The sequence below is a fragment of the Aquila chrysaetos genome, chromosome 4, assembly GCF_900496995.4.
Source record: "Aquila chrysaetos chrysaetos chromosome 4, bAquChr1.4, whole genome shotgun sequence".
NCBI classification, from domain to species: domain Eukaryota; kingdom Metazoa; phylum Chordata; class Aves; order Accipitriformes; family Accipitridae; genus Aquila; species Aquila chrysaetos.
This window is the reverse complement of record NC_044007.1, coordinates 35979101-35992741: the sequence shown is the minus strand read 5'-3', so window position 1 is coordinate 35992741 and position 13641 is coordinate 35979101. Positions and strand designations below refer to the sequence as shown.

The window sequence follows — 13641 nt, the reverse complement described above, 5'->3', positions numbered from 1 at the left end:
AACTGGAATTGTTTTGATTTTGTTATCAGCACCAAAATCTTTAACATTCTGACAAATTACTGACTCTTTCATGTTGTACTAAAACCACCCTCCATCCCATGGAGGAGTTCCAACCCCTCTGGAAGGGTGTTCCAAAGTATACTCTATAAAGTATAACTGGATGCTGAGAATAACTAAGAATATCACGGCTCACAATTTATGGTGAAGTCTGGCAGAGCAGCCTCCTACCTGTGAAGCAATGTTTCCTTATTCCCATCTACAGCATCAATAATGGATTCCTCACCAGCATAGGATGACATCATTAACTTTACAATCTCAGTTGCTCCTTGAGTGGCAGCAAAATGAAGTGCTGTGCATTTTTCATTCTGTAAACGGGCAAATAAAACAACATTTAAATATTTAAACCCAACAACCTAACCTCCAACCTATTAAACACACTAGTGAACTAGCCCAGGATTTGTAATTCCTAAATGCATAAATTTCTATGCAAGTAATGAAACTTTAGTCTTTAACTAAAGTAGTGGAACTCTAAAGAGAGCTTAAAGACCAGAAAAGACTAAAGAGATAGTTTTAAAGCTTATTATTATTCTATGCCAAGTCCCCAAGATATGAGATAATTACACTCTTAAGAATCTTTTGTAACTGAATTAATAAACAGACACACACAGCACCCTTCAATAAAAGAGATGAAGCAAAGGAAAACTACAGAAAACCATAGGAAGACCAGTACAAATGAATAAGGAAACAAATGTGCCTACATCATACAGAAAATGGATTATTTTAAAATGTTTTTAATTTCATTAAATGGAATCTTCCTTAGAAGTTGTTCTTTAAAAAAAAATTTCTGCAGGTCACAAATAACTTGGTCTAATATGTTATTAAACTATTATAAGCTAGACAGTCATAAAATTATTAAGCAATAAATAAATTATTAGAACAATATTTGCCAAAACAGGATTTCATTTAGCTAGATGGGACAAACTAGCTTTTATACATGACTGAGGGTTTTGACCTTTTTAGATCAGGAACATTTCAGTGAATGCATTGGAATGGGCTTTTCTGCAATGCCATAGGCTTTCTCAAAATAGTCTTATGCATCACAAAATCAGCAGCATAAATGATCTCATTCAAAAGCTGTGTGTTCAGAGAATCCAACCAATAAAAAAAAAGGCTAAACCATGTTTATCTTTGCCCTCATGAGTTGTTGATTTCAGCCTTGCAAACAATTTGATTAATGATAGATACTTTCAGAAATGTTTATTCACCATGAAGCTGGGCACAGGCCCTTACACCAACAGTATCATGGTAGCAGCAGTAGTATCACAATTTGTGCTTGCTTACAAAGAAGATACTGGAAAGGCCAGGGCAAAGCTGAAGATAAACAAGAATGATGAGAAAGGGTCAGACTGAAGATCCCATTTCTGGGAAGGGATGATAGCAGTTGCATAGTAAAGAGTTTGTGAAGAAGGCTGTAGCATTCTTCAGAGTGCTCTCCCAGATTCCGTCTGTTTATGACTGAACGATGTCCTGAGCCAGAGGGGATGTTGTTGTATTCAGTAGCTGAGGATTGATTTTTCTTCTATAGATCTGCCCAAACGCATTTTGTATCCATGAAAACTTTTCATACCCACAACATCCTATGTAACTTGTGTAAAGAAACCTGACATTTTGCCTGATTTGAACTAGAGACTTGTTTTCATTTGCTGCTCCCTAGGTTTTGCATTGGAAGAGACAATGAGCAATGATTATCTGCTCATCTCTTTTTCATACCACTCAGAGATCTGGAGATACCTAGGTTTTATCAAAATTGTATTTTGCTCCACTCGAGTTTTACCTGTTTTAGATCAATTTGGGCTCCAAATTCAATGCACATTTTAATCATCTCGAGGTCCCCACTTTGAACTGCTAAATGAAGTGGACTGCACTTTCCATTATTGGTAAAATTGATGTGGGTTTTCGCAGAGTGACCCAATTCTTCACCTAAGAGATGAAAATAAATGGAATTTTTTAAAGGGAGAATGAGATAACAGAAGATATAAAGGCTTTCAAAGCAAGTATATTAACTGTGGAATAATATCCATCCCCCCTCAAAATATGAACCTTTCACATCCGTCATTAAACAATGGATGGACACACATTTAGGAAAGCAGTTAAGCTGCTGCTACAATCCTACAAAAGTTATAAATTGCCCATAGGAATAATCACATTAACTTCTTGTAAGTTCAGTCACAGTTGTAAGTGCTTTTTTTTACAGTTCTTTGAGAATTAAAGGAGTAAATTGGTAACGCTACTATACATAATAAAGCCTACTGACTGCTTGGGAACAACGTATTTACCTTTTTTTAAAAGAATTTCCATACATGTTTTTGCACCTGAAAATGCAGCTGCATGGATAGGCATACATCCTGTTTTGTTTGGTTTACATATTTTCCCTCCGTTTTCAATCTGAAAAATAATGCCTGGATATAGCTTAATGACATACAGAAAATTCTGACTAATAAACACACTATTACAGATATAGTCTCCTGGGTAGCAATCTCTCTTTCTTATGTTGTATATGCACTGTGAAGTTTATATACAAACATCTTTTGCATGTTATATCCATACATCTATACATAAATGTGCTTCATTTTGTGTCCTCATGACCTTCAAAATCAGCTGAAGTTTTTTCTTAAGTTTGCCTCAGATATATACTCAGATATATTTATATATGCTCTTAAAAGATTAGTTTCTTAGTAACCTATGCAAAGTAACTTGAATACTAGGTCCATGATTAACCTTCCTCCAGTGAACAAAGACAGAACACAGAAACAGAATAACACTGCATCGAGGTAAACAGAATCACATCAAAAGGTGATGGATAATTATACCTACCAGGATTGTCAGTGCTTCAGGATTATCCTTGTAACATGCTACAATTATAGGTGTGTTCCCTGCTTCACCTTCCAAATTAACATCTGTACTGCTATGCTGGACCAAAATCTAAATGTTTAAGAAAACATTCAGTCAACCATAAGCCAAACACAACAAAGGCCTATTCCATTACTTTTGTTGTTTATCACCCATAGCACTCTTGCAACTTGTTCTTTTTGCATGTTAGCAGCCCACAATGCATAGGCAGAGGAGGGATAAAATGCGGGACAATGTAAAAATATGCAGGTGAAAAATACAGGTGAGAACAGACAAAGCAAAGTAAAATTCTTTACAGCAGACACTTGAGTACCTAGGATAAATACTGCACATAGCTGCAGAGCATCTTAAAGTTTTATTTAACAATTTCCCCAATACTGGGAGAAAATCTTTTCTGTAGCAAACTGCAGGTGGGGATTTTCAACTGAAGTTTGTTATAATGTCTTGTAATATTCTCTATTCCCTGGGAAGTAGCAATGTTGTAGATCCTGCTCAATTTGGCATCTATAGGACAGTTCTATAAGATAAAGGGAGACAGGACTTGATGAAAACAGGGACCCTTCCAGCCCTGAATTCCTGCTTCAGTCCCTATGTTAACAGCTAACACTGACCTATCAGTATCACCAAGTACCGGTATGACTGCTTCCAGCATTTTTTGAGAAGCCAAGGATCTGGAAATTATAATGACCATACTGCACTGCATATTTATTACTCTATCTACATACTTATTTAATTATCTTTCAGTAATCTCAATGACTTTTTCCGTACTGGAGGAACTGGCATATTTTAATCACTCTCAGGCAATTTAACAACAGAAACCAAAGAAGAATTAGCTTGAATAAACAACAGAGTGGGGAAAAAATGAGAGCACATATTTAGTCGAGAGCAGAGCTGTAAAATAACCCAAATCCAAACTTGATACAAAGCCCATTTTAAAAATGTCACTGTACTTCAGATTTTATTGTTCTTAATTAATAATAAATACAAATTTGGTAAAAGATGTGAAAACAGTGAAATATTTTAGCACTGAAAATCTCTAAAGGATTTTAAGTCTTGAATACAGGAATATATTTTTCTTTCTTTTGTTTCAACGAACTAGAAAAAGAGACAACTTTAAAGGTAAAAGCAGGTGATGTGGTGTTAAGGTTGTATTCACTTAGTAAATTCAAGAACTTTACAAATTCTAAAATCCTACCCAAATGCCACATATGGAGTGAAAACATTCTCATTGCACTTGGACAAATGATGAAAAAAAATGATGCTGCTTAAAATCTCAATGCTGTTGCTATTTTATAAGGTTCAAAATGGACACTAGTAATTTCTTCACAATGTATTTTTGTGATTTTTAATTGCAGCTTTAGTTCTGCTATTATTCGAATGATTATTAAAATGTTGGGTTTTAAGAACTGCGTTTTCTGACTAGTTTTAATCTGGTTTTCATAAAAAAAATACACTAGTTTCAAGAAAATGTTGATACTTCTATGACTCCCTATACAATTGTAAAAAAAAAAAATTAGAATGTAAACATTTGAAATAACACATGCCTACAGGAAATTTTAGCGTTAAAAAAAACCTTTTTAAAGAAAATTCCTTATGTTTGGAAAATGTAGAAGAATTCTTCATGAAACATAACGACTACTATCATGGCACAAATATTAGTATTTATATGAATCAGTAAGTTAGTTTTTCCTTGCTGTGCTAAGAAGACACAGACATTTTTATAAGCATCATATGTTACACATCCAGCTCGCTAAACAAAGCATATGAGGAGATACAGCATATATAAACAAGGCCTTGGTGCTCTGCACGCAGCTGCTGCTGAGCTACTTGTCAAGTCTGTACGTTTATGTGGACTTTAGACTTACCTTAACAATTTCATTATGCAGGGACTGCACGGCCATATGCAAAGGTGCCATCATATTGGAATTGAGAATGTTTGGATTGGCTCCTCTGCTAAGAAGCAAGCTAACACTTTCAACCTGGTTTTTCTTTGTGGCCCAGTGCAGCGGGGTATTTCCAGAAGAATCCATCACATTTAATACTAGGTCAAAGGAGAGAAAACAAAACAAAACCAAAGCAAAACCATCAAATGTTCTGATCCCACTGGGAAAAAAAAAAGCATCTTCAATGGAGCTTTAGGTCTGGGCAACTGCATTTCTTTGAGGAGAAAAAATTGATTAATTATTGTGCTGAATACACTGTATTAGTTAGAGAAAATGTTCTATTAAAGATATTAATATACTAAAATAGCAGAGAGAAAGCTTGATAAGGTTAGCAAATAGCAATAAAGCTTCCTATGGGATCTTTTGAAATTATAATAGTGGAGGGATGGGAGAGGTGAAACACCTGTCTATTTCCCATTGTTATACACCTTTTTTCTCCCCCCAAGAGTTACTTGATTTCCCTCTTTCCTTGACTTTTCACTTTCCTACCTTCTTTGACTCTGCAGTTATTGCTTTAGAGGCTGCACAGAACAAGTGAGTGTGAATAACTAAAATAAGTGCTTGCAAATTATAAGATTAAAGACCATATCTATTCTGATTCACTTAGGAACAGAGAGGTAAATCAATTCACACCAGTTATAAAACTGGTCTGTTCTACACATGTATTTTGTGCTTCAAAATTAGAACTAAACTTCAACAAATATCTTTAAAAATTAAGACAAAAATTATATCTTGAAAATAAAAAGAACATTTTTCAGAGAGAATAATCTAAAAGTAGATTAGCCATCATTAGGTGAAAAAATGAGCTTTTTAGGACCATTGTATGTTTGCTCAGTAGCCCACAGTCTATCAGTGGAGTTGTACATAGTTTCACAATGCTTATTAATAACTACTAAACAGTATCTTTTACACAGAGTGTTTCTCAATCATTCAAGGCCCCATGTTCTCCTTCTTATCACTTCTTCCCTAAATTTCTTCAGATGGCCTACCTCATCAAATGTTTATTCTTCCTATTAAGTAAACAAGTTATGATGACAGCTTGAATGACAAGTATGAGAAACCAAATGAACTCTCTTTTACATTTCTGGTATTTTAAATGTAACAAAAGTTACATAATGTATACAAGGAAGATAAAGACTCAGGCCTACTGTACTTCACTGCAGTTTTCTTTTTCATATTTGAAGACTGTAAATCTGAGTCCCAAACAAAATAAGATATATTGAATCACTGCATTAGAGAGAAAACAGCCCTAACATAACCAGGGCGATCCAAACCACACCTGAGATGCTGCAAACTGTGGCAGACAGTTTGAACTATATTTAAATCTATAAATGTAGATAACACATACCAGTTCCGTTTCAGCTGGGTAACAAACACTTTGATTATTGAACTTCTTTATTCTGTTAAATAAAATAGTTCATAAAATGTGTGTTACCTTCACAGGAAGAATCGTCTATGATCAACTGCATTAATTCTATTTGACCTCCTTCTGCAGCATGATGCAGTGGAGTAGCATTTAATTCATCCACTTTCGTAAGCCCAGAACGATTCTTCTTAATGAAGCTCCGTAGCCTACAGGCACTTCCATCTGAAATAACCTATTTTGGACACAAATATTCTCATTTTCCTAATCGGCAATGTTAGCAATGTTATAATGTGTTACTGTGGGCATGTTACCACTCAATAATTTTCTCCCAACTCTTTAGTTTCATACAGACGTATACAAATCCTGATCAGACTGAGTCAACAGTGAAACTCAGATTGATTAGATTGATTGCAAGATCAGATCCAGTTGAGAAACAGTGCAAAATTAACAAAAATGGAAATTACCTTGAATACATTATTTTGTCTTCTGTAGTGAGTTCAAGATATTCCCTCCACCACAGAAAATCTCAAACAAGCAAATGAATCACTTACTGTTTTATATTCTCTCCAGCTGTAGCCACATCAAATGAATTCAACAGAGAGGAAAAATTAATAATCTTGATAAATTAATTTTCTAGACCTTTCTACAGAGACTGATATTATATCCTGGGCTTTAAAGTTTAGCTGTTGGGTTTCTGTGATGTTCTTTATGTCAGAGCAACCAATTGCAGTAGAATGGCAGGAATTTAAAAACAAGTTATTAAAAAGAGAGAATAAAAAAGAAAAACAACTCAACAAAATTGGGGGGGCGGGAGGGGGAAGAGAATGCATATCAAAACTAATGCAAACCTTCCCAAAGATGTGTAAGCAAGGAAAGGGTGAAAATAGGAAATCCCCTAAAAATCACTGTTCCCTCCTCAGCTGCAGAAGAAAAGGAAAAGTTTGCTCTCCAGGATCCCCTGAGCCACAAAGACTCAACAGTTTTTGCTGTCATTAAGCAAATATACATTATGGGGCAGCCCATTCATACATTTAAGCATGTGTTTAACTTCTTTCAGCTTAATAGTCCCATTGACCTCAGTGACATTACTTATGTGAATAATGTTACAAATGTGTTTAAAGATTTAGAAGACTGAGGCCAAATACAGATGTAGCGTCTGTTTCAAAAATGCAATTAGAAAAAGCTAACAGAAAACAGGGGAGATCATTGTGGAAAGGGTATTTAAGATGACTCAACTGTCATAAAAATAAGAGGTCAATTACATACATAAATATCTATACATTTTATACACATCAAAAAGCTATGTAAGAAAACCTTATTATAAAGCCCAGTATCTTCTATTACTTATATTCTAACTTAATTTTAATTGTAATGAATTTCAAATCTTTCTATTGATTTAGACCACATTTTGCCACTCTTTACATTGGAATTTTTTGTCTATGTAAGACAAAATATGGCCGAAATGTGGCATGAGGAAAATTCCTATCAACAAAAGATTTTTCAGCCAATACTTCAGTGTTTCATTAACAAAATAGGAAAGGAAGATATCAGTTAGGTGTTCTCAGTATTTCAGTTGGTTCAAAAGTAGCAAAGCAAGCTATTTTAAACAAACAGTAGCTCCTTTGCACTTTGTCTGAACAGCTCTGTAGTGGCAGATCACCCACCGGAGTGACAAGCCGTGTTGTGCTGAAGAGGTGTTGCTCAGGAATACAGCCAGCACACAGCAAACAAGTCTGGAAATGATCTCAAGAGGTTTTTAAACCCATCCACATACTTTGCCAAATTTGTTTAGCCTGCTCTTAAAAATCTTCAAAGTTACCCAAGTCATCCGTCCGGTAAGCAACCACTTCCTTTGCTTGATTATGCTTACCCTTAAAAAACGCTTCCCTAACATTTGGTCTAGCTCTCCCTAGCTGCAACATAAATACATCACTTCTTGTCCTACTCTCTATGGAAAAGGGAAGAGGTTATATCCTTCCTTATGCAGCAGTTTTGCATTTGTAGGTTGTGCTGCTGGTTCCCTTGCCCTTCGTAACGCTTCCGGTGCTTCTTAACTTTCCTTTCGTGACATTTTTTCTCGATGGTTTACTCATTCCCACCACGACCTCTGGACCTCCCTCTAAGAGAGGGACTCCTCCTGGGGAGCCATGCCCAAGGGGGATGCGAGCCCCACGGCAGCCGCGTGCCCCCCCCGCACCCACCCGCCCCTTGCACCCCTCATCCTCCTTCGCCTGCTCTCCTCCCGCGTTCCTGCTCGCCCCGGCCCAGACTTGGCCACCCAACAGCACGGCCTTCCGCGCCTCCATGCCCCTTGGCCAGGGCGGCTCCCAGCCTGCCTCCCACTCCTCACAGCTCTTCCCTCATGGCTCCGCTGACGCGCCTCCCGGAAGAGAGCGCCTCCGGGACGTAACCACCGCCCAGCCCGCACGGCTGCCGCCAGAGCCCCATCCCACCCTCGCCCACCTCGCTCTCCGCCTTCACCCTTCCTTGTCCCGACGCCCTCACACGAGCCCCAGTCTTGGGCACCATCCCGTCCCACTCCCACGCCGGCCTCGGTGCCTCGGGCAGCTCGGCTGCCCCGAGGCTGTCCCCTCGCACTCACACCCAGCCCCCAGCCCTCGGGACCGCCGCCCCCTCCGCACGCACCTTGAAGACATCCTGCGAGGCGACGGAGGCGGCATCCGCCTCGCAGACGACGCCCTGGTAGGAGCTGGAGACGGCCGCCTTCTCCCGCGACCGGCAGAGCCGCAGCAGAGAGCGCTTCATGGCGCCCGCCCGCCCGCTTCCGAGCAGCGCCCGCCCCGTCCGCTCCGGAGACCTGCGAGGCGAGAGACCGAGTGACCGCCGGTGCCGAGGCCGCGCCCCGCCACCCCGCCGAAGCGGCGGCGGCGGCGGGAGGCGGGGGAAGCGGGCGGGGGCGGCCCCCCGCCGAGAGGCAGGTCCCGGGCGGTCCCCGGGGGCGCGAAGCGCCGGTCTCCTCAGGGGCCACCGCCTAAACTGGTGCTGGCTGGGCGCCTGGCGGGTGGGCGGCTGTCCCCGCTGCCGGCGGGGGAGCCGCCGCCGAGCGTTCACTGCGGGAGAGGGCTAAGCGATCACCGCTGGGTTGTTTTTTTTCTTTCCCTGAGTATCTGACAGCGACGGAGGTCCCTGGAGAGGTGCGCATCTGTAGGTGCGCGAACTGCAGCACGGAGAGCGCGATGTGCAAAAATGTAAATAAATAAATGCGGGGCGAAACAGGAGCGGCGAGGTCGGACTCTAGGCAGCGCCCGTGGTGCAACCTGTGAGGGGACAAGCTGTCCCGCCCGGGCTCGGTGCCGTGGGGCGGTCGGGCGGTCCTGCTGCGGTGCCGAGGGCACTGCTCTACGCCGGCCTCGCAACTTTAGAATAGTTAGTTAGTTGAGTTTTCTATGATTGACTTCTCAGCTTTTACTTTGTAGTCACAAAATTTTCTGGTAGAATTTGTTTTACCAGCAAATTTGGAGCAGTGTAGGAAAGCTATAGGAAGAGTATAGAAAGAAGCAGTACAAAGTGTTCCAAAGGGTTAATTACTAAAGCGACTTTAACTGAGTCATTCTTGCTGAGTCTTTTAACAGAAACGTTTTTAACTCGGAGAACTAACAGTTTACTTAATGTGGTAAGAGCAGACCTACCAAAGGTCAGGTAGCAGCCGGGGCAGACGCTTAGGAAAAGTAATAGGAGGCCTACGGGATGACTTTTTGCCGTTTTATGGCAATTAGCAGCTTAAGGACTGCCAGAACCAGGTGTCGCACCCAGTACAGCCTGTTTAATTGCTGTCAACTGGCAATTCTCCATTACTTCACTCATGTCCTTTTTGAACCCTTTTTGTAATGTCCATGCCACAACGTCCTGTGACACTAAGTGCCATAATTTCATTATGTGTTTATGAAAAATACTTTCTTTTACCACTAGCTTCTCTTAGTGCTCCCTAGTGTTTTTGAGAAATGGAGAGTCGTTCCCCATTTTTTTTATCCCTGTCAATGCTCATAATTTCATAAAGTTCTTCCAGCTCTTTGCTCACTGATGGGTCTTCGTTCATATGGTTTTCCTTCTTAGGGATGCCATTTTGTATCTCTGAACAACTTCATCCTGCTAGCCTGAATCTTTTCCATGTTACTTTTGAAATGGGATGGCAACACCTAGATGCTCAAGTCAATATATCTTCGAGCAATGGTACTAATTGTTCAATTTTTAATTAATTCCTCTCCTAAAAGCTTACAAAGGTATTTGCTTTTTTTTTGGATGCCACTGAGCTAAGTCTCCTGAGAATTTTTGCTGCTCCACCACAATCCCTTTTCTGAGTGGTGATAGTATGAATAAGTAGCACTCATGCTATACTCGCTCATATGAGGGTTGTTAGTGTTATGTTTCCCTCTGTGTACCCACCTAGCATTTATCAACGTTGAATTTCATCTGACATTTCATTACCGTATCACCAAAACTTGTGGGATCTCCCACAATCATCTGCATTTTTGGTCATTTTGAAAAATTCTATAGCAACTTCCAGATCACCAGAATGTCTTTGCACTGTTGAACCCAACAATGACTTTAAGGGGTCCTAAGGAACCTCCTTGCTTTGTGAAGATGTATTCCTATTCCATATTTTTTAACCCTTAACCAGATTCAGGACATCCTTCCTGCCTGTCCTATGACAGTTTAGTTTCATTAAGAGACTACGAGGAGGGACTTTGCTGAAGAACTTTCACAAATCCTCTTATCACTGGCATCATTTGTACCTTTACGCTTGCCGATTCCTTCAGAGAGTTTCACTGGCGTGTGTAACACCAGATGCCTCTCTACAAATGCTGTTTGTTGTTTTGATCCTAGAGCCTGTAACTCCAGAATTGTTTATAGTAAGTTGCTTAAGTTACACAACCTTAACTAAGTAGTCTTAAGATCATAAGACTAAATAGTCCTAAGACTAACTGGGTGGTTTTAAGTGCTTCTGGTGTAGAGCTTTGATTAAAAAATGGAACAAAAAAAGTTTCTTCAGCCCACATTCTGCTGTAGCCATAGGTATTGCATACATTCAACAGCAGTACATTAAGGTACATTTTTATTGTTATGTCACCACTAATTCTGACCAAAAGAAACAGGGTTGTTTATGCTATAGCAAGAAAGCTGTACTCAAGAAAGCTAGCCATTAGTGCTGCAGAGATTCTGATTATGTGACTTGCGATTAAGCCACTGGAGGAGCCCTCTGTATTAAACCCTTTTCCTGCTACTTCAATTAGGAGCAGCCCCAGCTGGTGAGATTTTTTACCCTCCCATGGTGAGGTCCCTTTTGAATTCCCTGCCTGGCCTTAACTTTTCTGTTGCCTGTAGTCCTCTTTATGAGAAATTAAACTCAACAAGTAACAGTCCTTAACTTTTCTGTTGCCCATAGTCCTCTTTATGAGAAATTAAACTCAACAAGTAACAGTCTAGATATCGTATAAACAAAATAAATGCTATTTTCTGCAAGGATCATTACCTGGAAATAGAGGTATCACTGAAAAATTGGTAAGCATTAGTAAATCTATCATCCATTTTTTTCTTAAAATCCCCTAAACTGTACTCAGAGTAATACTGTGAAACAATAGAAGTCATGATCCTCGAACAACCATAATTTTACTTATTTTCTTGAATCTGATAATACTTCCCCCTTCTTTTAAATTAGTTAGTTTTCGGTCTTCTAGTAAATGTTCAGAGCATGAAAAATAATACAAAGGTTTTCTATTCCCAGAAGGAATCAAATGGAATTTTAAGTGGGCTGACCACACCTTTTATTTCTGCATAATGATTTGACATAAGGAACTAATTCACATAAGTAGTCAAAGAGTAACCTTTCTTACAGCTTTTTTTCCCAAGAGTGGATTAAAATACATTTATACCATTTTATTTCAAACATGATCTTGCTAATGGTAGAACAGTGGATCCATTAGTACAAACAAAATTCACTAAAGGTAATCATAGAGCAGCAATTCATTAAAAATATGATTGTTTAATAATTAAATTGTATATACAGTAAATACAGACCATTCTAGTCCTGTAGCCTTACTGCAATTAAGTTAATTTTGCAGGCCTAGGAACCGTATATTCAAGCAAATATCACTAATGAAAAGGATGTACTGTATGTTTTTTTGCTTTGGAAGTGATTTATTTGACAACAGTGTTATACAAATTATGATGTGTAAAATGAAATTTAGGATTTGTGTTGTCAGCTTAATTCAGTAAGCCAAATGAATTCATGATGCTACTTCAGATATTGATTACAGTCATCCAGAAATTAATCTGAGCTACTGCCTAAACAAGCAAGAATGCATTGTCTCCTACAAGTTTTCAGAAACATGCATGTACTTACCATGGAGAAAAATGCTACTGTCTTTTTAAACCAGCAAGATGACTTTAACTCATATTTTACACTTATGTCTAATGGATTTTTCATTGCATTTTTTCTTCTTGAGATTTTGCTGTAGTAAGCAACATGCTGCTATGCTCAGCAGAAGAATTTAAGTTATTGACAGGTTTATTACATGCCTTATTTTAAAAAAAAAAGAGGATTTAGAAAACAATAATTCATTCCACCACACCAGAGAGTCTTTTTTTTTTTTTTCTAATGATAATCAGTTATGAAATAATACCTTACAGATTGATTCCTACTCTTAATGCTTTGGACAAGAAGAAATTTAAATAGAGGCCCATAGAGTATAATCTATGCTTTGAAAGTAAATATAAATTGATCTTATGGATAATATCAATTGTAATAAGTAAGTGAGGTGACACTCCATGAGAGCATTCTTGGTAAGGATACTTCCCAAGGTGTCTAGTACAGCCCAGCAATTAATTGCAGTGACTGTTGGCTTCAAGTTAACTCCTAGACAAATGCTTTCAAGTATATAAGCTGGATCTAGAAAAGGTTTAGGTGTATGGTAGCAAAAGTGAATGCATTCCCTGTCCCTATGAGAGTTGGATGCTTCCGAGTGGAGTGTGTACAGGTGAGGGGTGACTTAGATACCCATTTCAGACAGTAATCCTCCTGTGAAGCCTGGAACTAAGCCATCTCTTGCAAACTATCTTATAAACAAGTGGAGGGCCTCTTACATGCCAGGCATCATATGACTTCCTCAAACTAAAGAGATTAAAACATACTCTGTCTGCTTCATAATAAAAGCAATTGTGGCCACCAAATGGCAGCTTGCATTCTGGTAATGATGCTCTTTACTCCTGCTGTTGAAGCCTGTGCCAATGTACAGCCAGAGACTGTCAGGGTCACAGTGCTGAAGTCTGGTTCCCTACCACACTGGAAAACTTACCTTGTTCCTGCCTCGAGGACTGGTTTTGTGGTTTTACATTCAGCTACCCCTGACCAAACCCAGTAACCATCTGTGAAGCAGGGACCTGAATCCTGGGCTTCCCCTAACT

At 39.2% G+C, this 13641-nt stretch overlaps 1 protein-coding gene across 2 annotated transcripts in view; it reads right to left on the bottom strand.

The window, feature by feature from the left end:
* Nucleotides 1-13641, bottom strand: part of TRPA1 (transient receptor potential cation channel subfamily A member 1) — a 45534-nt gene that overhangs the window by 28632 nt on the left and 3261 nt on the right. The window contains exons 2-8 of one of the 2 annotated variants that reach the window (XM_030012845.1): nucleotides 8866-9037; nucleotides 6289-6451; nucleotides 4776-4951; nucleotides 2875-2982; nucleotides 2337-2445; nucleotides 1835-1980; nucleotides 229-365 (exon numbers count right to left, since the gene is read on the bottom strand). In XM_030012845.1, coding sequence (XP_029868705.1) covers nucleotides 229-365; nucleotides 1835-1980; nucleotides 2337-2445; nucleotides 2875-2982; nucleotides 4776-4951; nucleotides 6289-6451; nucleotides 8866-8985 — 959 coding nt within the window. In that variant the 5' untranslated portion in view covers nucleotides 8986-9037. Of the gene's footprint in view, nucleotides 1-228; nucleotides 366-1834; nucleotides 1981-2336; nucleotides 2446-2874; nucleotides 2983-4775; nucleotides 4952-6288; nucleotides 6452-8865; nucleotides 9103-13641 lie in introns of those variants that run through there. The other variant, XM_030012844.1, reaches the window with a different exon arrangement.